This window comes from Monopterus albus, unplaced genomic scaffold (assembly GCF_001952655.1).
Source record: "Monopterus albus unplaced genomic scaffold, M_albus_1.0 scaffold176.1, whole genome shotgun sequence".
NCBI classification, from domain to species: domain Eukaryota; kingdom Metazoa; phylum Chordata; class Actinopteri; order Synbranchiformes; family Synbranchidae; genus Monopterus; species Monopterus albus.
Genome location: NW_018128056.1, coordinates 34,618 through 58,732, shown reverse-complemented (window position 1 = coordinate 58,732; position 24,115 = coordinate 34,618). Strand labels below are relative to the sequence as shown.

General features: G+C 41.3%; 1 protein-coding gene across 1 annotated transcript in view; it reads right to left on the bottom strand.

Annotated features, from left to right (window-relative positions):
* Positions 1-23,877, bottom strand: part of stard9 (StAR-related lipid transfer (START) domain containing 9) — a 36,764-nt gene extending 12,887 nt beyond the window's left edge. Inside the window, exons 1-21 of the mRNA XM_020616643.1 lie at positions 23,486-23,877; positions 21,030-21,099; positions 18,621-18,737; positions 9,610-9,726; positions 9,404-9,436; positions 9,217-9,278; positions 8,845-8,957; positions 6,829-6,971; positions 6,594-6,661; positions 6,282-6,379; positions 5,900-6,115; positions 5,410-5,507; positions 5,241-5,318; positions 4,907-4,984; positions 3,904-4,083; positions 2,828-2,852; positions 2,300-2,425; positions 1,527-1,609; positions 1,332-1,393; positions 683-876; positions 62-542 (exon numbers count right to left, since the gene is read on the bottom strand). Of these exons, the coding sequence (XP_020472299.1) occupies positions 62-542; positions 683-876; positions 1,332-1,393; positions 1,527-1,609; positions 2,300-2,425; positions 2,828-2,852; positions 3,904-4,083; positions 4,907-4,984; positions 5,241-5,318; positions 5,410-5,507; positions 5,900-6,115; positions 6,282-6,379; positions 6,594-6,661; positions 6,829-6,971; positions 8,845-8,957; positions 9,217-9,278; positions 9,404-9,436; positions 9,610-9,726; positions 18,621-18,737; positions 21,030-21,099; positions 23,486-23,532 (2,489 nt within the window). The 5' untranslated portion in view covers positions 23,533-23,877. The remainder of the gene's footprint in view (positions 1-61; positions 543-682; positions 877-1,331; positions 1,394-1,526; positions 1,610-2,299; positions 2,426-2,827; positions 2,853-3,903; positions 4,084-4,906; positions 4,985-5,240; positions 5,319-5,409; positions 5,508-5,899; positions 6,116-6,281; positions 6,380-6,593; positions 6,662-6,828; positions 6,972-8,844; positions 8,958-9,216; positions 9,279-9,403; positions 9,437-9,609; positions 9,727-18,620; positions 18,738-21,029; positions 21,100-23,485) is intronic.
* Between the last annotated feature and the right edge of the window lie 238 nt (positions 23,878-24,115).

Here is a 24,115-nt window from a genome sequence, read left to right as displayed (position 1 = left end):
AAAGAAGTCTGCTTCCTGCCCTCCCATGCAACTAACTCAACAGGCTTTACATTTTACTCACCTGAAGATAGAGGTGTGCTGCGGGTAGAGTCGTGACAGAATATCTGCTGAAAACGAGTGTCTTCGAAAAACAGGTGGCTGTCCTCTGTGCTTCAAGGAGGACCCCAGCTCAGGAGAATCAGTGCTGTCTGGTCCTGGAGGCAGCTCCTTTTCCAGCCGCTTTAACTCCTTTTCAGCTTCCAACAGATGCTGCTTGCGGCCTATTCTCTCCAGTTGGTAGTGTAGCCTTTTCCGACGGATGCGGCTTTCAGTACAACAAAGGGCATGATGCTTCAATAGCTCCTCCTGCACCACCTTCTTCCTGGCCCTTACCACCTGGGAGGGACAATCCACTTTAAGAGAGTCATGATCCTCAGACGACTGAACTGTCAGTCGCTCCAGACGGTTTGCAGGTATAAAATCTGTTTGAACTCCACACTCTTGGGTGACTCTCTGCTCTAGAACTGTCAGGCACCGTTTCTCCTGCAAAATCCACTGCTGGACTGATTTAAAGAAGAGACATTTTTAATTACACATTAGAACTAGCGGTCTCTATTTAGAAATTTTTACTGGATTTTGAAAGTTGATGGGTATCTACTTGAACAGCAATAAGGCTCTTCTAAAGTGGGCGTAGAGTCCTTACTCTCGTTGTGCTGCTGTCGAAGGTGGGCCTGCTCCCTCTCCAGCTCCCTCTCAGCCCGCCTTTGTGCAGCCTGGATCTCCTCTCGCAAACTCTCCACGTAGCGCTGCTGCTCCTCTACACGCTGTCTAATAGTAGGCTCCTCACTGGGGGAGAGACAGGCACTCGGCTGTCCTTGGAGCTCTGCTTCTTCAATACTGTTAACAGGCACACGAATCCAAGACAAATCACAGACTGAGAAACTGATGAAATAAGAGGGAATAAAGTAAAGCAGTCATTTTACCTTCTATTTAATGTCTAAAATTCTGTAGTTTGGTGAAAGAGTGGTAGGTAAAAGCTATTGTCGTTGGTTTGGTTTTCAGTTCAGCGTCTCAGCAGTAACTAAGCAACGGTTGATCCTGTGCTGTAAACAGCTAGGAGTGTTCACAAGGGTGGGGGTTAACAGAAATGTATGCCATATCCACCAACTGGAAAAAGCATGTATGAACCACTGGCCTAATTCTACAGCATGAACACTGGTATGACACTTGCATCTCTTATCAAATATGTATGCAACAAGTCGGCAGAAAATCTCTCTGCACACCAGAGCAATGAATATTGCCCCCCCCAATAAAAATAGACTGGGTTGTTTCTTTTTGGAAGCAGTATTTACCTGCGATCAGGGTTCAAGGGGCAAAGGTCAATGTAGGTACAGGTCATGCTGCCTTCACTGGTCTGAGAAAATTAAAGATAAACTTTTTATTACCACCATCAGTATTCTGAGAACAAATAAAAAACGTGATCAGAAACTAATGATTGTCAAATTAACCAGCTGCATGGTGCTTATTTTCAACTGAGCAGCACTTACCCGTCTGCGTTCCCGGAGGGCAGCTGCCTCTGCTGGATGGTTAAAGCGGAATTTATGCAGTCCTCCCAAGGTGATCACCATCCCTGGAGACAAAGAGACATATCCTTCATCACAAGCTGTGTTCATCCTATTGCACCAAGTTTGTTATAGCTGACTGTATAGACACCGGTGTTTCAGATTTTCCAGAAGAAAGTATGCCCACCTCTGGTGTAAATTACTCTGAGGTCAGTCTTGGGAAGACTGAAGTAAAGGGGAACAAAGTATAATGAGAACACATGATTGTTGCTAATTTGTGCTGTCATGTAATTGTTGTTTTTAATGTTTTAATAGTTTTCATCCTAATGTTTTATCTATATGTGCATTTTAACGATTTATCTATTTGTGTGCATTGTGTTAACTGTATTTGTGTATGAAAATGTGCTATATAAATAAACTTTCCTTGCCCAGAAGTAGGTTATTAATTTGACCACAACTGAAATTTCATGGATTATAACCTTCTCTACTACTGTTTCACAAGTATTGTAATACCTAAGATAAGCTATAAAACACCTGAAAGTCACAATAATTGTCTCAGAACATCAAAATGAATGAATATTTAATGAAGTCAAATGTCATACAAGCTGAATATATGCCAATCCATTCAAGCTTTCAGCAGAAACAAAAACAGCCTAGCATTTATCCATTTACTGTTCACTTCACTACAAAATATCCTATTTGTGCAGCATTTTGGTAACAAAACAGAGCAAACTGTTTCACTGAGGTCATGAGCCGACCTTGAGCCAGCCTGCAGGGCTCAGTGACCTCTCTGTCATTGAGCAGGCAGATGCAGCCCGGCAGCGGCCTGAGCGTTACCACACCTCCATGATTTTCAATCGCACAGCTAGCACTGCCCTGGAGAACTAAAAACAGAAAGCAGAAACAGAATCTCACATATTGATTTAGAAGGCTGTGTTGATCTACTGCTGGAAATATTTAGCACTCAGTACGGCATTTAAGAAAGCTAACAGTCCATGTTAGGACATGCACTGTTTTACTACGCACACTCATTTAATGATTACAGTGCAATGTGTACTTGTGCTTGATACATTACGCAGAGAACTGGTTCCAAGGTTTTGTTGCAGGTACTTTCTACAGCTGTCAGTTTATTGTAAAATATCTTTACTCTGCAATAATAAAACCCTGTGAGGATTCCCACTCTTGTTATGTACAAAAGCTGAGGGGAAAAAAAATTACTACCCAGTTTGAAAAGGAATATTTGCTGCTGGATGAGGGAACATGAAGAGCGAATGAAGAAGTAATACCTATTTGTGGCTCATCAAACTGATCCTAATTTAAACAATACAGACACCAAACAAAAAAAAAAAAAAAAAAAAAGGAAAATAATAGATAAATAAAACACACATACCGTAGAGTCTCAATCCTTGTAAACAATAACATCAAAACAAAGCATATGTATTCTGCTCATTAACTAGATGATGCTCAAAACCAAAACAATAACACATATAAGAATTTTATACACTATTTCTTTGGCGAACTATTGTCCTTTAAATTCTAATCTTCTCCTTAGATGACAAAAAAAATTGTAGTTGTTTACTCTGAAGTCTTATTTAATGGGATTAAAGGCTTTCATACAGTGTCAGGACCACATGTGCTCCCAGGTGGCCTCAGCTCTTCGTGAGCAGGAAACAGTGTAATTGCCAGGCCTAGGGGTATGCTTGTCATTGTCATTCAGGACAGCTTAAGCTCCCCTGAGTCTTAGCCTCAGAACTAAGAGTGTCTTAATGAACTGAGCTTTATGCATTGCAGAAGACATTCACACACAGAGATGGGAAATCGACAGGACTGTTGGAGGGTAGAGTGAATAGAAAAGACAGTAGAAATGCACCTTTTCTCAAGGGCTTTTCTAACAGAACAGAGTGAAATAGTAGAAAGAGGAGGGGAAAGAATCTAGTAAAGAAAAGATAGTTTCAGTCAAGACTGCTGACAAAAACAGTAACTTGAGAGTTTGGAAAAGTGGAGCGAATGCAGAAAATATCAGTTTGTGGGATGGTGCACAATGTTATTCATGCTAATGTGAATTTGTAGAGTAACAGCATGTATGGAAATAAGTGATGTGAGTCTCTGTGGATAAGAAACCGAATGAAAGTACCCCATCTCATACAACCAACACAATCAATATTAATATAAACTCCAGCACTTTTACCTGTAATTCTAATACCCAACACAGCATGTACAGTATTCAGATATTTAACACTAAAAGTAACACTTGACACAAAGAAAAGACCTCACTAAATGGGACCAGTAAGTACACCTAATCCATCACCAACACAGTGTATACATGGACACAGTATATGTCATTGGCTTCCTATCATCATACTCTGAGGTGATAGAAGGCGATTCCGGTGCTGAGAACATCTCTGTCGAGGGTAACCAGGTGTGGCTGGGGTGAGTTGATGAAGAAGCCGGCCCGGTCTCTGTTGATGTCCACACTGTAGTGCCCCAGCTGCTCCTTCTTGTCTCTCCAGCTTTCCGACCAGTCCTTCGTCAATTGTTCCACCTGAGGAGGACATGTGGATGAAGACAATGAAGAAAGGTCATAAAGAGAAGACAGTAAAACCAGAATGGCGGGGGAATACCAGGGGTGTGAATATCTGTTGTCAGAGAGATAATGGTGCTGCTCCAATTAAATATTCCAGTTTTGGTTTAATTCACTCTAATGTTTAACCAAAAATAACCCACAGGACAACTGTCCAACTAGGCAATGTCTCAAAATATGCTGTATGCTCTTTGAGATTTGCTTCAACAGTCACTATCCTATTCAAACAACACAATATTGAGGTTTATTTGCTTTTCAGACATACAGCACTGGGACTTCTGTCACCAACACTGAATGTAAAATAACGTGTGATGCACAATTCACTTAAAGCAAAGAAAAAGGAAACCATCACATTAGCTTTGTGTCTTTCAGGAAACTCATCATTTATGTAAGGTAAAAAAAAAAAAGGTGCTAATAAAGCATCTGGAAAAAATAAGCAAAAATCCCAGGTGCAGATATCTCAAAAACTGGGGAAGAGAAAACCCAAAGTGACTGACCAGACACCACAAATGTCTGTAAAATCTTTATACAACCTTTGTATAAAACTACACATCACATTTCAAACTTTGCATCTTATCCAAAGTCTTACGATCTAAACTCGAGTTTGACAAGAGTTGTGATTTTAATCATAATGATGATTCTGCTTGTCAAAAGCTGACATTTCGTTTTTGTAAAGTTCACATCAAACTTCGGAAAAACATTCAGCTGAAAACACTGGCTTGATGCATCAAGGGCTACTGTATCTATCACGCAAATTTAACTATGTGTGTCGACCTTGTGTTACCTTTAGTTCATTCTGTAGCACAATGTCAGGAAGATTTCCATCTCTCTCATCACTCAGGGATGGACTGGGATTACGTTGCTGTCAGTCAAAATGGTAAAAAAATAAATTAAAAAAAGGAAGTCAACATACTGTGCAAAGGGAAAATGGAAAATGTAATACATATTCCAGTCTTTTCTACCCAGGGGATTAAAATGTCACAAAGACACAAAACTTGTAATGTGAAAATCTCTTATTCAAAACCTTACAGCATTAAGAGGGCTTTTTATGGTAAACCTAGCAGGGTGTAACTGTGGGAGAATTAGCACTATGGTCTAACGATGAAAGGTCACTCTACCATCTCAAAGCTGAGCAGCATGCTCTTCAGTCTGTCAATCTCTTCCCTCAGTTCCCTGATCAGCCGAACATTGGCATCCTGCACAGGAATCAAAGCAAACACATTAACTGAGTAACAACATTTTGCTCAGACATTACATTTTGGCACCAGATGCTCTACAGCCACTGACCTCATTAACCCGAGGCTTGTTGACAATATTTCTGGCATGGGCAGCGTAGCGGAGCGTGCTAAGAGTCTCGTTGTAACTGTTAGCAAAAGGTGAGACCGCTGCAAAACACACAGGACACACAAATAGCACTCACATTACAAGAAATAAATAGGCTAACTGTGAGATCAAACCAGTGGCTTAAGACAAAGTAGGTATTCTCACTAAACATTCAGAAAAAAGACTCGGAGCATCAGACTTGAGTGTTGGTTGCCATTAAAACTACAGAAATGACATTTGTCTCCACAATATCCATTATTTTCACTGTTCACATTTACTTTCAGGGTTTAATATGTATACAAAACAGCCTAAAAATGCAACACCGTTCAACAGCCAGATCTAAACTTGGAGCTAAAGCTTATATTTGCATATGCAATTTCTAGTTAGCAAAACAAAATGCACAAAATCAACACCTCAGTCATTTAACAGTAATAACAACAACTGAGACACTTACTTGCAATCATAACAGTCTTGGAGTTGCCACCCAGGCTGTCTTTCAGCAGCCAAGTTAGGACCGAGTCTCTGTAGGGAATGAAGCAGTGCCTCCTCCCTCCTCCTCCTCCTCCTCCTCCAGACAGCGAGCTGCTGTGGCTACCCATCATGCTACCATCGCCCTCTGAAGCCATGCTGTTTATACTTTGGCAGCTGCTGGACATCTGGGAGTTCTGGGCTGGGGAGGCAGGAAAAGAAAAGGGCCCAAAGAGTGAGGGATGTGCAGAGAAAGTAAAATGGACAAAGAGAAACATGGAACATGGATAAATACAGAAAGAAAAACAGAGGTTCGTGCTAGATTTAATTCCAAATAAAAACCATGTAAAAACAGTATCTTCATCTACCAAGAGCAGAAATGACGATGCCCAAAGTGACCAGAGACTTGTTGATGTTGGAGCCCTCTGTCAGTCTATCCCTGCAGTAGTTGGGATCTGCTCTCTCACTGTTGGACACAGCATAAACACAACATAGGGTTCCTGTCATGACAAGATTAAAAGATGTAGATAGTGCACTGAAGACAACGTTAAACGGAGGATTTGAAAACCTCCACTAGGGGGCAGTTTTGTCAAGTCTTTAACAAAGTCAACAACTTTTAAGTGTCTGACTTAGAAGATGTTGACAAAGATACACAACAAAAGGAAGAAACACAGTTTCACCTCCCAGCCAAGTCCACCAGGTTAATCTTGCTGACGGTTTCTGAAGGAAGGTTATTTTCCAGGTTTGCCTATGGAGAAAAGACAAAGTAATCAGACTGAAACCTATTAATTCTAAGTTACTTTCATGAAAATAGATGCTAACAACATTAAGTGCACATTAGAAAAAACAGAAGAGGACCATTAGCAAATGAGTATGATTGTAAGCTGTGATTAAAGGGCTGAGGGAGATAATGACCTGTGTGTACTGGATGGTGAAGATGGCGTGGGATCTGCTGCTGGCATCGTGGTTGTGGGTTGCCGCTGTCATGCGGTTGGCAAGGGCCTGCTCTAAAAGGCTCATGGCCTGCTTGCAGTCTGAGACCACATGCTGAGACAGGTCTGATTAGAAAGGAACAAAGAAACAAAATGCTCAGCAAAGTGCGCAAATAAAACCAGTGTTACATTTTATTATTTGTCCTAAATCCGCAGATACGTCATGAAAATCTCTGTGTGAAACGAAGTGCAATACTTATATAAGGTTGCCACATGAATAAAGCTACACTGGTAAACTGAGTAAAACTAATAAAAGACACAATTTAACACTTTTTGTAAACATTTTGTTGAGAGATTTGGAAAATCATAGTATAACAGACTGACAATTAAAGATGACATTCATGCACAAAAGTTAAATTGCCAGCCAACAGGAAATACTCTACCTATATAACTCATAAATACTTGTTCAAATTATATTTGTAATATTTTCCCATAGCATTCAGTAAGAAATTTAAAACTATAAGAATGCTCTACTTCCAGGCATGAATCACATCAACCTAAGAGGCTGTCAGAGCCTCTTGATAAAACATGTGGATGCTGATTTCTTGCTGTCATTTTAGCCAGTTAATACAAATATATGAACTATTATAAAACACAAGAGTGAGAGTAAAGATGGTCAGATGTTTATGGAGAAATAGTAAAAACACAAAGTATTAAATGTGCTCTGCTTCTGTTTCTATCATAAAATATTCTCCTTGGAACCACAAGGAAATGACTTCACTTCTTCTCGTCAGCTGGGATTTCTCCAGATACAGACAAAGAGTGGATGTGGGGCTTTAAACGCAGAGGGGGGGGGGGGGAGGAGAGGGAGAGAAAGAAACAGGATGAGGAGATGGAGGGAGAAAGAGAGGATGTACGACATGCTAAAAGACGAGCCTAGATCAGAACCAGGGTGGCAATTCTGGACCCAGTGAAAACAAATATTCCACCACTGATCATATACTACAGTGGCTTTTAAACTAAACATACTCTACAAGACAGAAGGAGCACTCAAAATGCTGCAGTGTGTGAGTGTGTATAACATGCAGAGACATAACATTTAACTTGGTATTCACTCTCATCCTCCCTCTCTTAATACCAAGTGTTGTAGACAGATTCTTTTACTATATGATCCACCACTGAGTATCTGTACAAATGTCATTGGACACTTCTTAGAGCCCAAAGCACAAAATATAAATGCCAAGTCCAACTGTATGCCTGGGATATAAGGCTGCTGCAGGATGATATTGGGGTAATAAGACCTCTATTTAAAGCTACAACATGCAACTTTGTTTTCAAATATTTTTGTTGTAGAACTATGCTCCAAAACATGTCTTAATGTGGAGAGGTGCTGTCGAAGCCTCCTGTGACCCAGACTCATTGACCAGCCCTGGCAGCTGTGGTAATTTCATAACAACAAATATCTGAAGAGCTGGACAGAGCATGGTGGAGCGTAGCAGATCATGGTGAAGCAGAGTGGAGCAGTGAGAGGGAGCGCTGGGCGGAGCAGAGTGGACTGATCTGGAGTTTCATGCTGGTGCTACCTTAAGATACATATTGTAGCTTTAAGTCTTAATCACTAAACAAAGGGAAATTGGCAAAAAGAGGAAATGATATGTTAATTTTTAATCTCAACATTTTGTGCAATTGAACCTGGAGCTGTAGGGTCATGTTTGAATACTGAGAGCTGTAGTGTCATGTTTGAATACTGAATTTAATTATAATTATATATATATAATTAATGTGTTTTAATTGCTGTGTTTTTAGATTAGGTTTTCAGGCCCTTAGCCCTCTAAGTCTAGTGCATGTGTAGGGGTATATGTGCATGTCTTCTTGTATATGTTTTACATCTTTAACACCACAGCTTTTTTTTTGCCATGTGCAAAGTTTAGCTCTAGGAGCTGTGTCTCGGCTATCTACTGCTTTACCAAGCACAAATACTGCTTCCCCAAAGACTCGCCTTGTACGTAGGGTCCTTTCTCAGGGTGTTCTCTGACTTTTAATGAGGTTTTCTTCTTCTGCTCTCCTCCTCTCAGCAGGTCTCTTACACGTTCATTATATATCTCCAGGAAGCTGTGGGGCCAGACGATAAGACAACATTCTGCTATGAAACACTCTGTATCATGTCAGGACCGGATCATTTCACGTCCATTTTACACACACCATCACACATAGGTGCTCAAGTTGTCTGATGTCAAATGTAACATTTCTGCTTGCTTCTATCAAGTTAAAATAAGATTATTGGGGAACTCCAACAATGAAAAGAAAATCCAAACTTGCACTGTATTGCAGCATAACAGTTCCATAAATACTCCTGCAATCACACAAGTACCTGATCTCGACTCTGCTTGAACTTTGCCCATCAGGAAAAGCGTCTTCAGACCTAAAGAGCCCCTGTAATGAAAAAAAAGAAATGAAATTTATTTCACGCTTTATCACCATATACTTAAGCAGCTGAATAATCAATGTGCTGATTTCATATATGTTGCCACCAGCAGGAAGTTAATCGACTATCTTACCTGACAGATTCTAGGGGTCAAACCAATGTTGTCCTGACAAAGTAAAACATAAACAAAACAGAGAATGACGACAAAGCTGCATTAATCTGACATGCAGCTAATAGTTGCATTGCCTCCTATGTGTCTGGTGAGATCAGGCGATGCTCGATGAATGTATCAAATGCCAGGCAGTGATGCCAGTCCCCACCCCCACCCCTTCTCCTCACCGGTGTCCCCATCATGGTGTACGTCTTTCCAGATCCCGTTTGCCCATAAGCAAACACACACACATTGTAGCCCTCAGAAGATCCGGACAGCACCAACATGCCCAGGTCCTGGAACACCTGAGGGGATCAACACACACTCAATCACAAATACACAAAGACCAACTAAGAGATAACTAACTAGGTGGAGTCCATCACTTTGATTTTCCTCCCAATTTTTTCAGAATGCGAGTAGATGATTAAGCAGAGGGCTGACACGTTAAATAACTGATATCGTTTAAGTAAAACTGAGGGTGCCTACAAAATTATCTGAGACTTTAAAAAGTAGATGCTCTTGTGGGTTGATGAGATATTTACAGTGAAAGTCAATGTCCTTGGTCTTAACTGCATTGTGTTTTTAGTGTAGATTTACACCAAGGTTTCATGATCACAGTGCAGTGGCGGCAGGCCAGTGGGGGGGGGAATGTTTGTGTTTGGCTAAGGAGCAGGGAGGTCAGACAATACTCTCGGTAAACAACTTGGCAGAACGTGTACGTGAGAAAAATAAATGTGAGTGTAAAGAGCATCTGAGTCAGGAAAATAACCCTTGTGTAAAAGCACGGTGGCAAGACGGGGATCAACAAGAGTCCCACTCAAAACAATCAGCTGAGGCCTCTTGTTTTCCTTCTCTCACAAAAAGTGCATCTGAGTGCTCTCAGAGCCTAGAGATCATCAGCAGGAGGCCAAGTCGTGGCTCCTTGTTTTGATTCAAGCCAGTATAAACTGGACACACCAGGTTCATTATTTTACAATAACCATCTCCATCACAATGCATGACAAGCAGCCCATGACAGTGAGCAGTGCTCATTCAGTGCTACCAACCCATTGTCACATAATCTTTCATCTCCAACAAACAAGTTTTACAAAGTGGTGTTTTGCAATGGAATGTGTCGTACAGCTTCACGTTTATTGTCACTTAAATGAAGTTATTAAGACGATAGCATTGATTATATAAAACTTTTATCTAAGACATGGTGGGTGTTTACCACAAAATATCATGTATTATAGGTCAGCTGATTACACTTTTGTGTGGGTGTGTGTGCGCATATGTGTTGCTGGTTAGAGGCAGGGCAAATGGACAAATGATCAGCCCTTTCTACTGTTATTTTTCCTTTGTTCATTACTGATAAGCAAAAAGAAACCGTTGCCTCATCAGCAAACTAAAAGATCAGTCCAAAGGCAACACATCCTGGAGGGCAGCAACCTGATACAGACCAGACCTGAGACACAGCGCTTTCCCACCAGAATCATAACATACCCTGGGATCAGTGTGGAGGTCTCCTCCTCTGGCCCCTGGCCCCTGGCCTGGACCACGGAGACCGGTGGGTAAGTAAGCAGAGGAGACATGAGCTACCAGGATCAAACACAAGAATACATCTAATATTCTTCCCACGTGTGCGAGTGTTTGAGTACCAACCACTGTCAGGAGAAGTGAGAACCTGGAGCTATGCCTGTGTAAACTCTAGGCTTAAAACTTGTTCGAGTAGATTTAGGTTGGATGTGATTGAAAGGTCTTGTGAAAGCACCTGGAATGGGTTCCCTGGTCATCTGGTTGTTCTCAGGACTGTGTGAATCCATCTGTGTTAACGTTCAATACAATAGCCTTGAGTTTTCTCTGAGAGAAGCAGAATGTTCAGCACTGACAGGGTGGAGAGAAGCTCATACAGAGAGACCAGCATCTTATCTAACCACATGCTGAAGCAAAGCCAGAAAACCAACGCCCCAGACTCGGACGGAGACTTTCAAAATATAATACAAAATTCTGATTTCCTCTGTGAAATGTTTATCAGCACTGTAAGTCAGAAAATATAGTAAACATAATTTTCATTTATTGTTTTTTTCAATTTTGCATAATTAAGAACTTAACATCCTTCCACTGTACAGGGTCACAGGGGGGCTGGAGCCAACCCCAGCTGACACTGGGTGAGAGACAGGGTCCACACCGGACAGGTCGCCAGTCTGTCGCAGGGCAGATGGAGACATTCAACCACAAACACACACACTCACTCCTAAGGCAATTTAGAGTCGCCAATCAATCTTTGGACTGTGGGAGGAAGGAGAGAACCCACGCAGGCACAGGGAGAACATGCAAACTCCACATTGAAAGGCCCTTTGACCTATGACCACCAAAATCTAAATCAGTTCATCCTTGAGTCCAAGGACAATGGAAACTTGAAGAAACTCCCTTAATGCGTTCCTGGGGTATCATGTTCACAAGAATGGGACGGATGGGCAAACCAAAAACATAATGCCTCCGGTCACGACTATTGCTGGAGCGGAAACATAAAAAACATATACAGATCGATCATTTAAGAAAATAACTGGCAGCTGCAGCTCAAAACCAAACAAATACCTTTTCTCATTGTCAAGTATAACTCTGTAGCCTAGCCAACCATGTGCAGGCAACATGTCCAACTAATAAAGTTACTGTCACAAGGGTTGTCTTACTTGGTGAACTTATAAATCACACAATAGGCACTGGGGTAGAAACATCTAACCCATCATTATTTCTATGCATTAAAGTAAAGATGTGTGCTATGAGAACTTTTTCAAAAACCTGCTTAGATAAGTACAGTATGTCAGATGTATACAAGATTTTATTATATGTCAAGGAATAAACTGAGAATGAGCACACCTTATGTGACTGTTTCTCAATCAAATGTATCATAGCTACAAATGTTAGTGTGTAGACCACTGGAGTCCAGACCCCCCAAGTGCTGCCCCCTTCTTTTAGGCTGAATGGAGGCCTAAACATAAAGAGAAAAAGCAGTGCCATCCTGTCTTGTCCTCATCCTACTATTCAACAACAGAAAGAGACACTCTCTCCCCTCAAATACAGAGAATCAATACAGCTCTTGTTAAAGTTGACCCTCTTAAATTCACTCTACAACAGGGCTAAGGGCCCCTCCGGGCTTAGACCAAAGAACAAAGTCTTTACGTCAACCTTCCCCTCCTCCTTTGAACCTGACTCTACTCTGTACTCTTTCTATTGTTTTCTCACTATGTTTTGCCTGTTTACGTCATTTAAAAGCTGTAAAATACTTTAAGAGAGACATTAACCTATAAATCTACCTTGAATTAATTAAAACTGTGTGTACAAGTTTGTCTAGACATGCAACAAAAGACAGTCACTGCCATGCCAAATTAAAATCAGTATAGTAATCTGTGCCATTGTGCTCAGGCTGTTTCAACAAACACAATGGCCCTCTGTCACAACCTGCTTTCACAGTTGCAGTACCTTACAGCACCAGATGATACAGTATATTTCCATTAAAGCAAGCGATAAGAGATGCAGTACACTATAAGTCAAATGTTTGGACACTTCCCCCTTTTAATTCAATGAGAAAGTGTGTCCAAATTTTGACTGGTAGTGTAGGTTGCGCTGTGGGAATAGAAACAGCCTGGAGATAAAAAGTGACCAGGCGAGAGCCACAGCAAGCGTGCCGGCCGGCTGGTCGCCTCAAAACACACAGAAGATAGACTTCCATTAACAGGAAGGGTGCTGTCATCAGCAGGCGCTGCACTTGTGTGTATGCAGCCCACGCGTGTGTGTGTCTGCCTTGTTAAGCGACTGAGAGGAAGCAGCATCCACAACAAGAACAAAAGCCTCAGAGTTTGCTTCCCTCTCTGAGAGAAAAAGAAATGTTCAAACAATCCAACAATGAAAGAGGAAAAGATGTCATTCTTATGCAGGAAAATGCAGGTTGTACTCACGAAGTCAAACCAGAGAGAAAGGAAGGAAGAATAAAACAAGGGTTTCGAGTTTCTAAAAAGGGTTGTAAAAGGCTGAAGGCAGAAAAAGGGAGGGTCTGATTTGGTTGGGATGCATGACATCTATACAGTTTCATAAAATAAAAGCCAACTGATGAGTTTGTTTTGCTCAGTTTGTCCATTCTCTTCAACATTACCTCACTATCTGTGATATAAAAGTTTAAAAAAAAACAACAAAAAACAAGAAAACGTCACTTTGACTGTAGGTCACAGGCTACTGTTACAATATTGTAAATTTAATCATCCAGTCACACCCCCGTGTGACTGGATGATTAAATGCATTAACTGAGAGAACTGCCCACACAATACTCTGATCTGGTAAGGAAAGCAATGTAAGGAAAAGGAAAGAGAAATCAGGTTATTTAGTTTTGAATTATTACTGCTACATGACATCCACAACAAGCACTTTCAATCTAACTGGTGAGAGATGTTATCTTGTAAAACCCTGCTTTGGCAACAGATCTCAGCAAGAACAGTTGAAAAGTCATGTGGGTCTCAAGTTGGACCAGACCTCTCGGAGGAAAATGAGGTCTCCTGAAAAACAAGGAACCAGCTGGGTTTCATGCCAGCGATCTGAACCACGATAACTGTATTTAGTGTTTGTTTTGAAACATGAGAAAAAGTCATTCCAGAAACAGATCCTGGTTTGTGGCCTAGTAACACAGAAAAAGGTGGAGGAAGGCAATGAAGTGGGTGAGAAATAGCGACAAATGTAAAGAGAAAGAACAATAAAGACAGGCTGACAGGAGTGAAAAGTAATGGTGTAATGCCTCTGCGATGAGTTCAGTCCTGTAATCCCTGACTGTGGAAAATGCCATTTGCTGGTCTGATTTTATTTGGCCTGATCTACACTAAACCCTGGAAAAGTATTTATGTGTAGAGCACATGTGCTTGTGTGTAAATGTGTGCAAGATGTTGTTAAGGGTGATGGCAAAAGGCCAGCCAAGCAAAGCAAAGCACTGCACCACATTTTACAACTTCAGCTTCTCATTGCTTTTGCCAGCTTTGACACAACTAGCAGAACCTGGATTTTCCCTCCACAAACATTCACTGAGTGGGTGTCACTGGGTGCAAAGCAAAGATGCAGGACTGCAAGAAAAAGAATTTTCACAAGATGATTAGATGATTTCTCCCACCAAGTAAAAAACATAACTCCCGGTTCAGGACTGGACAGCTGCAGAGTAGGCTGAGGTCACTTGAGCCAGTACTACACTTTCCAACTAGGTTATATAAACACAACAGCTGGGCCCTGCACAAAACTGAATACTTTGTTTAGACACAGGGGGGTGTCTCTGTCACTGAAGATCCTTGTCCTGACTTCCTGCAAGGAATCAAAGTTGGAGGATCAGCGGTGAAAGAGGGAAAAATATGTAGAGGGGTGACAGGGACGACAGAGAGAGAGAGGTAGCTGTTTGGCTACAGTTCAACCATGTTCATTTGTCACACTTGGACAGAATTTGTAGGTCAAATTAGGATTGAAAAGGCTACAAGAGAGGGAGGAGGGACAGAGAGATGTGCAGGCTAAAGAGTTAATCTGCTCTTTATTACTCGGGCCTCCCTACATGTGGGAGTGAATGACAGTGGGATAAAGAGGAACAGAGGACGGGGAAGTGAAAAACCTGAAGGCAAGGGGTACTCTGGCAGTGCAGTCCACTTTTCAGCATACATTCTTGTTGCAACTGACACTAGGGCAAAGGCGAAGCTTAAATAAATAAAACCATATCTGGAGATGGTTTGAGTATTTGCTGCTCCTCCCCTGGTCCTTGTTGAAGGAGATGAAGCATAACACTGTAGAGTAGAACTGCATGCAACACTCTTTACTCCAGGCCTGAAATGATTTCTCCAGCATTCAGACTGATGGGAGCCTTGTGTGGTAAGGAACAGTGGTACAATATAGGTTCTTTACTGGAGAATAAATGGCCACGATCCATACACTAATGCCGCTCATTCATCAGTTCATGCATAGCAAAACCACTAGCTGTAGATAAAAGATAGACAAACCCACCATGACATCACACTTTTGTTTTCTAAGGAGAAGTTTGGCCGTTGCCATCTTGGTAGCATTTTACTCTGCCTGCTACAGCTAATCCAAAAATGGGCAAAGAGGTGGCGTGTGAGTGGAGCTTGTTGGACAGCGGCCTCCTTCCTGTCGTTCAAAGCAGCCATGCCCTTAATTATGCTTAACTTTTAGACTCAATATAATTTAAACAGGTGAGTTATATAAAAAATCTCTTTCCCACAGTTGTCATGAAAAAGGAAATTAGCTACAGAGACCAAAACCGTTTTTGCACCAGGATGTAAACATGTTTATTTCTGCTGTAAACTGGGCAATTTAACATGGGAGTCTATGGGGACTGACTCCCTTTTGGAGGCAGCCTCAAGTTGCCATTCAGGGAACTCCAGGTTTTGGCATTTCCACAAAATCTTCATTTCTCAGCCTTGGTGGTTGCTGCTTGATCACAATTAGATGTGAATGACATGGAAATGTTATAAAAAGAAACAAATACAATTCAAAGTGCTTCTTATCAATGATTCAAAAGGAGACAAACCTTATACTCTGCTAAAATAAAGTGCACTTAAACCTGCCAAGTTTGTGAAAAATGTCTATTTGTTTGCTGTAGTGATGAAAGACAGTAATTATGGCCACAACACGGTGTAAATGCATCATGTAAACATAAACATAATGAGTGTGCATGCTCCACTCTGCTTTTAAGAAGCTAGCTACACATTTTGTGATGCACATCTGTCTAACCACTTGCTCTCTTGTAACAATTATGTTCATCCACTAACTTCAATAACAGAAAGCAGCAGACTAAGTCTATTTCTAAAGCACAGGTGCTTTTCCTATATCCTTATAATCTTGATCTCATATTTCTTTGGTGACTCCATGTGGTTTTATCTGGTGTCCTGTTTGTATATAATTCAAACCAAGCTGGGCTGGACTTTTGCCTCTTGCTCCATCCACGTGAGTAAATGCTCATGTGTGTGGAGGATTCTTCCCATACACAGAGAAGCTATTCTTCCTCCAGAATGCAGCACCACTGACACACAGACCTAGAAACGCTGAGAGCATAATAAAAATCACACACAGCGTCAACAGAGGCACAGAGAGACTGACGAAGAGGAGTAGTAGGAGGAGGAAGAGAGGAGAGGGAAAAACCCCAGCAAGCTGACTCCATTTGATCATAAAAAACAGCATTGTGCTCTGAACCGAATACTCAGCACTGATATTTAACTGAAAAATTACTTTGTGAGGCAGCTGTGAGTTTGGCAGGCGAGAGCTGGGGGATGCAGAGGAACAGTGGATCCCCTCCTGTCCTCAGCACCCCCTCCACCTCTACCCAAGGAATTCACATTCTCCAATCAGTTTCTCCTGATATTCTCTCCTCTGCTTCTCTTTCACTTTCCATTCCCATGTTTCTGTCAGAACAGAAAAAAAAGAGTGGGAAAAGCCATTTATTAGCTCAATATCTAGGTTCAAAACCAAGGCAGCCTTCAAACAAAGAGTCCCAGCTCTCTCCTGCATTAACAGGTGGCTCCCATTATTGCTTATGGTTGACTTCCAAAATCCTACCTCTCCTCACCTGACAGAGCCCTTCCCATTCCTCTGCTCTCATACTTCATCTTGAAACATGTTATACCCAAGGATACATCTCAAAAACTGTAAGACAAGCTTTTTCTTGTGAACCCTCAGTGACAAAAATGCAACCACATCTGCGCCCCAACATGCAGTCTGAGTTACCACATTTCTGTCTTCCCTCTCTGCTGCACAGAAGACAGAAGCCTCACAAGCATCTGGTGTAAACTATCAGTGATGCATGGATGTGTACAGTGCAGAGTAGGAGTGGGCAGGGGCTGGGAGGCCAGTCTCTGAGGGGTGCTGGGTGTGGTAGCATAGCACTGGACTGGAAAAGCAGGAGTTAAGATCCAGTTTCCCCTCGTCTGCATCTCATGGGGACTAGAGAGCAAGAAGAATTCAGAGCCAAATCCCACTTCCTGTTCTGATTTTTGTGCTCCATTAAATCTGCCTTCCTGTCCTGCAACACAAACACTGTTTTTTGCTTTATATATCAGCGTTCAAATCCACCAGAGAAATGATTAATTCAAATATTTTCAACTGACGCGATCATCTTAAAAAGAGACAATTCTTCTGATTCGCATGCTAGAAAAGAGGTCAGATTTAAATGCAGCAGCTGTGTCCTCCAGTAGCGCCCTTTTGCCCACCCCAGGTCAACAGAGGAATGTCTTGTGGCAACCAAGCCACTGTGACTAGACACAATTATGCTGAGGACAGAGTAGGCCAAAGCCAGGGCCAGGAAGATGGCAACAAGCAGATAGGAAGAAGTGCTGCGTTGCCCTCCTCAGTGTGTAGGCCATCATCACAGACCCATCGTTCTTAAATACGTACAACAGAGCAGCATTGACAAGAAGAAAGACAGGGAGTGGCAGAGGAGGGAGCCCTGTGGGCAAAGGAAAGAAAAAGTGGAACAACTGCAGTTACTGGGCTGAATAATGTTCACTTGATGGAAATAAAAACAGAGACGTTATCTAAAAAAAGAACTCTATATGAATAGATTTTGGAGAGATTTCCTGTAGTAGACTCAGCCTCCACTTCCTCTGGATCCCCACTCAGGTCACAGCAACACCCCCAAATCAAAGCAACACAAAGATATTTGATCACCCAATCACAGTCGGGAAATGAAAGGCGAGCTGACTCGAGCCATGCTGTGTCTCAGGCAGAGAGACTTCTGGGTAACAGATGGAGCTGATATCATATCCCCTTAGTGGCCATCTGTGTAAAAACATACAACTACACACCCTGTTGTGGTTTGCCTACAAGGACAGTGTTTCCTCTGGGCTCTTTGTTGTGTTTGTTGGGCTGTGTTTGCCCATTGCCAACTTGTGGCCAAACTCTGGATCGGCACGCACATGGTCTCTACCTAAATAAGGCATATTAACATGGCATAAAAACAAAAATCTTTCAGTGATGATACACAAACCAGATCCTACCATATTACTGTTGAACCACAGTAGCAACATGACAGAAAATCAGGGACTGGCTGACTACTGGATGTAAACGCTAATGCTGAAACAGGTAGAGGGGCCTGTTCAGCCATTATTTAGGCAACGCCCCATAGCCCTTAACTGGCAAATGGTACTCTATGTAATAGTTCAGTGAGCAAACCAAGTAAAAAGCCCATTACCTCCTCCTGTGATGCATAGTGGGGGTCTGCAGGGTCCACCGACCAGTAGCAGTAGTCAAAACAAAACTCCAGAAGCTTCTCCCTGGAATCTATAGCACCATCTGTACGTTCATCCAGCTGTGAAGAAACAAAAGCACATGTCATTTTTAATTTTTGCATGTACTCATGCACTTGACCCTAAGTAATAAATGCTCATCACACAAGTTCAGCGATATTGTTATTTTATTTACCAAGCACAAATCAATAGATAATACAGTGCTTACTAACAGCTAATAATGTACAGACACACACACCATATAGGAGCAATTTGTGCATGTATTTAACAATATAAGAAGTGAAATGAAAAGAACTAGGATGTGTAGTAAATATCCCTGTGTTAAAACCCCAGTACAACAGGTTTTGTTTGTGTGACTGCTATGGCGTGGAATTGCAAACAAGCTGTTTCCATTCATTATCAATGCACTCACTCCTCCTCCTCCTGTTCTTTATTCACATCAGTGCATCAACACAAAACAGCTTTCTGCTTGCTGCGAGCGACTCCGGAGCTGAGGAAAGACACAACAGCCGCATTTGGACCTGTCCAGACACAACTCTGGCAAAGAGCAGCATCTAAGCATTTCTTATGAATCATGGCATCTGAACCATCAGTGATGTTCAGTGGATTTCAGGATCTTTTTGGAGATTAAGGCTTGGAAAGCTCTTCAGGTGTACCCACTTCACCTGAACCTTACTTTGTGTGTTTGTAGTTGTTGCAAAACATATTTTAAACATACGTATTTTTACTCAACTGAATCTTGGTCTGGTTTTGAGAAACATCAGTTGAGAAAGTGGCACCTGGGGCTCTAACGATCATTGATAGAGATTTCTCTTATACTGATGGCATTAGTATATCTCTAGAGCTGAAACTACTTAATTGATTAAACAAATAATTAACTGATGGAAAGTTATTTAAAATGGCAAATATTTGCTGATTAAAGCTTCTCAAATGTGCAAATATACCTTATTATTCAAACTGAATAGTGTATGTCTTGCTATATGTCTTGTTTAAGAACATTTCAGTGAAAGATTGCTACCAAACAGAGGGCTTGGAGAGGCTTTTCTAGCTACAGTTATACTTCAGTGTCCATGTATCAATTATCAAAATGATGAGCTCACTCTCTCATCTATGCAAACGATCATTTCTTTCATTGGCTGCACCATTAGGCAACACTAAACTTTGGCTGTCAACCTGTAATCAGAAATTACCTCGTCTGAAAAAATGAATGTTTAACCACTCAGCTATGAAATCGAACAATAGTCTTGCAGTGTGAGTGATTAACCGAGAACAACACCAGCCCTAGGCAAACCTCCAGGTCCAGCACAACCCCGACTACTGATAAAGGAGAACATTTTATCTTTAGCTTGTTTAACACTTTGTAATTTAGTTTAAGGGGTCTACACAGCTTTGCACTAGTAGCTGTTTGCAAGCCTTGAAAATGCCCCCTTTTTTTTTCCTTTCAGTCTCAGATCCTCCAAAACTGTCCCACTTCCCATAAATAAATATTCCCATGAGACCCACAACAGCCTTGGAGTCTTGATCTTTTTCCATAGCAGAGAAAGTCCATATGTGGTTTGTCTCTGTCACATCATCTGTAACAGACTGTCTCATTCCCCACCCAACTGCTCTCTATACATCTGCATTTAAAAGTCCAAATGTAAACAAATGAGGCAGTGCTATAAGTACTTAACCCACATGTGAGTGAGTTGCAGCTAAATGTGAGTTTTGAAATTGGTTTCAAAGCTGAAATTCTTTCATCCTTTTTGTATGGTTTCATTACATGTAAACACTAAAGATTGACACTTTGAGATAAGATGCTTCACAAGGACATCTATAAGCATCCATAAGCTACACCATTAAATATATATATATATATATATTGTATCTGCAAACACTCAAATGAATGAAAACCAAAGTGTAACATGTTCCACACTGGAACTGCAGAAACAGCACTAGGTAGGCAGTGGAGCTCAACAAGTCAGACAAAACTCCTTTTGTTTAGAAAACAGGCCTGTTATTAATTATGCCTGGAGACGAATCCCCAGCTAAACCTCTTAATATACCACCAGTGCTACTGTACATTGTATTTTATTTACAATACCTTGGGGTAGGAGGTAGATTTGGGGGTTCAAAATAAGTATAGGCTGTAAAAATCCTTACAGAAGAGGATTAGGGCCACTGTACAAAATTTAAGTTCTGACTGAGAAACAAAGTCAGAACTTAAATTTTGTACAGTGGCCCTAATCCTCCTCCTTACATCCAGCTCTACACATGACTCACAATTCAAGCAGTCAAACACAACAAAAGACATACAAAGACTGGCTCAATATAGCTGTGCAGCACCTGGGGTAGTTCCTCACTACAATACTCACCTTTACATTTCGGATCCTCACGAACTTGTCCTCCACCTGAACTGCTAGCCTTCCTCCAGCCGCATTCTCCCTGTGGACAACAAGAGAACGCCTGAAATGGCTGCTCTGTCAACTCTAAGCATCCTTATTAGGAAGTGATAAAGATGTGATAAATGCTGATGAGAAGAGAGAAAATTCAGATAAAACATGCTTGCATAAATCCAGGAAATGTCTGCATTTTTGCATTCAAATACTGTATTATCACCCTACAGGCTGTTTAAAACCCCTTTTCGCTGTTGCTGATGTAATTGAGTGTGTCTGTATAAATTCAGGCTAGTTCCACTTGATTGCAGGTCATCACATGAAAGTTGTAACAATGAATCTTTGTGTGCATGTCATCCGTGAAATCACCACAGTTGTGAGTTCCACTGACCAGCTTCAGATTCAAATGTAAACAGACCCTCACACACTCCAGAGACTTCTCTGATGACGTAGCTTGGGCTCCTTGCACAAAACTGTGTGTATAACTCGGACCTGCACGTGTAACACAAGGTCAGCTCCGCTCTATGTGCTTCAGCAGCTGGACCAAGCACATCTGATGCAACACATGTGAAACTGGAGGCAATCACAGAATGAAGATGAAGAATTTCGATCTCCAGGAGCGATAATGATGATGAATGCTGCCTGTAGCGCAAACGCTCGGTCTCTGTGGTGTGTTAGGAGCAGCCGAGGAGGCTGTTTTAATAGTCAGCTCTCCCTGTGTTTTGCCACATGGGACTCATTTTCACAACCCCAGAGTGGTGACATAACCCCAAACCACCAATCTTTAATCTCAAATTCAAACCAGCATGGAACAGAGGAGACTGATTGTAGAAAACAGTCAACTTCACAAAAGACGTTTACATACAAACCAATGATAAGCAATGTCAAAAATGGGTTGACATGTCTCTTTCTTGCACGAGCGACTGCTTGCATGCTACTGTCCAACTAGAACAAAGCACATCACACCTCTATGCCGGGCCGAATGAGGAATGTAGCTGAACTGGGTGGTGTTAATGTTATCTCTGTCACACAGCAATCCTTGATTCAAATATATTAGTAAGGAAGTGCATCCTTCACACAAAAAAAGAGAAGACAGTAAGACTGTGAGAACCAGAAATCAAAAAGGACAGATTTGCATGACAGTGAACATGATGTGTAAGAAATCCTTTTGTTATCCAAAACACCAGGAAGGTTGATTGAGCTGTCCAGCCCTTTACAGCCTGAATAATGCCTTGTTATGGTTCTCTAGTGGCTTGCACATTAAGCACCCCTGCTAAATATCCTGCACGAGTTCACTATAGAACTTGTACTGTATGTACAAAATCTCTAGACCCGAAGGACCTGTTATCCAGCAATTTGCCTGTTAATGTAATGGGGGTGCTACAGTGAAGCCAAACAACTTTACATCCTGCAGTTTTCGTAGCATTGAAAAATAAGGAGAAACTTTTTGATTCTCTCATTTTCCTTGATTTTTTTTAACCTCTTCAACCCAACTTTAACCCCCCTTTTTAGTATTTTGACACAAGATCCCATAGTTTGCAAAGGTACAGAACATTGGACTGAAGAAACATGTCTAGTATGATGATGATGCACAAAACCTCTACAGTTTTCCACTTAATAGAAAGCTGCAGCCATGGAGTGTAAACAACATTTATGATAAAGAATATACTATACATAACACTGTAAATGTGGAATATGAAAGGGCTGCAACTAACAGCTATTTCTAAGAACCATCCTCCAGAGCCTAAGGTAACATTTTCAAATCACTTGTTCTGTTTGACCAATAAAGCTAAACTCTGTCATGTGAGAACAAGGCAAGCAGCAGATGACCTAATATAATATGCAATAATGTGATTGATTAATGTTCTGCTGCTTTAATGATTTTCCCAACTTACAATCTAGTGCAAAGCTTAACTGGACGTCAAAGGGGTAAAATCTGGAGTATCTTGAGAGCATTGCCTGTACATAATTATTGTTTATTTAAACAGTTATCATAAACAAAAGGTAGCAATGGTAATTTCTAACTTCTAATTACAAACCCTATTAGCCTAAGGTTGTTGTTTTTGCGTACAGATGTTACTGTCAAGTAGTTTCTACACATCCTAAGCAGAGTGTGCTCAGTCAGGCAGAACTGACAGCTACAGTTGTCATTATTCACCGCGCCTACTACTTTTAACCGACACACAAAGTTTTTAGCTAGCTAGCCTGCTAGCTTAAAGTTCCTATTATACGATCGAAGAGATAAACGGGCAACGTTGACACAAAAGGCAACACAATAGTTTGCACGTCACAAGTAACAAACAGCAGTGAAATGCCCGTGGCAGTGAGAAATGAAGGCAACTGCAGTAAACTAGCTCTATGCCTATTTAATAAGACGTTTGATTAGCGCGATATTAGTCAGGAGAGGAAATTAAACGCTAGCTAACAGAACTTACTTTGCGCTGAGAGGACGGACTCGTATGGCAACTTTGACGTTTGCCATGATTCCTCAGGCAATTTTCACTCACAGCTCAGCGCTAACTCGGAGCTGGTGTTAAATAAAGCTTTCCATGTGAGCATTTTTTTTTGTTTTTTGGACACTACTGTGATAAATATTGAAGCGAGAGCAAAAGAAAAATATCCTGCGGTCCGACGCTCAAGTCATCTCTGCCGCCTGGACGAGAGTCCAACCGCCCGCCAGAGTCCGTACAAGTCTCAGCCGACAACTGAAACTTCCTGATGGACGGAGAAAGGGAGGGAGCTGCTGGATACCACTCCTACTAACCTATATTCACATCTGTTTGCATATCTGTTATTATTAAAATCTCCCAAGTGTTAAACTGGGGGTTATACTTATAAATCGACTAATAAAGTTACTATTTTATGGAGTAATAGACCGAATGACCAGATGAAAGCCCATAAACAGGGGGGGGGGGGAATTCTTTTCGTTTTGAAAAAACTTGTTGATTTGAAATAAAAATTTGACCAAAAGTCAAGATTTTTACTTAGAAATTGAGATAAAACGTTAAAATTATTAGATAAAATGTCAACATTTTGGTTTACTATGTCACACATATTAGATAGAA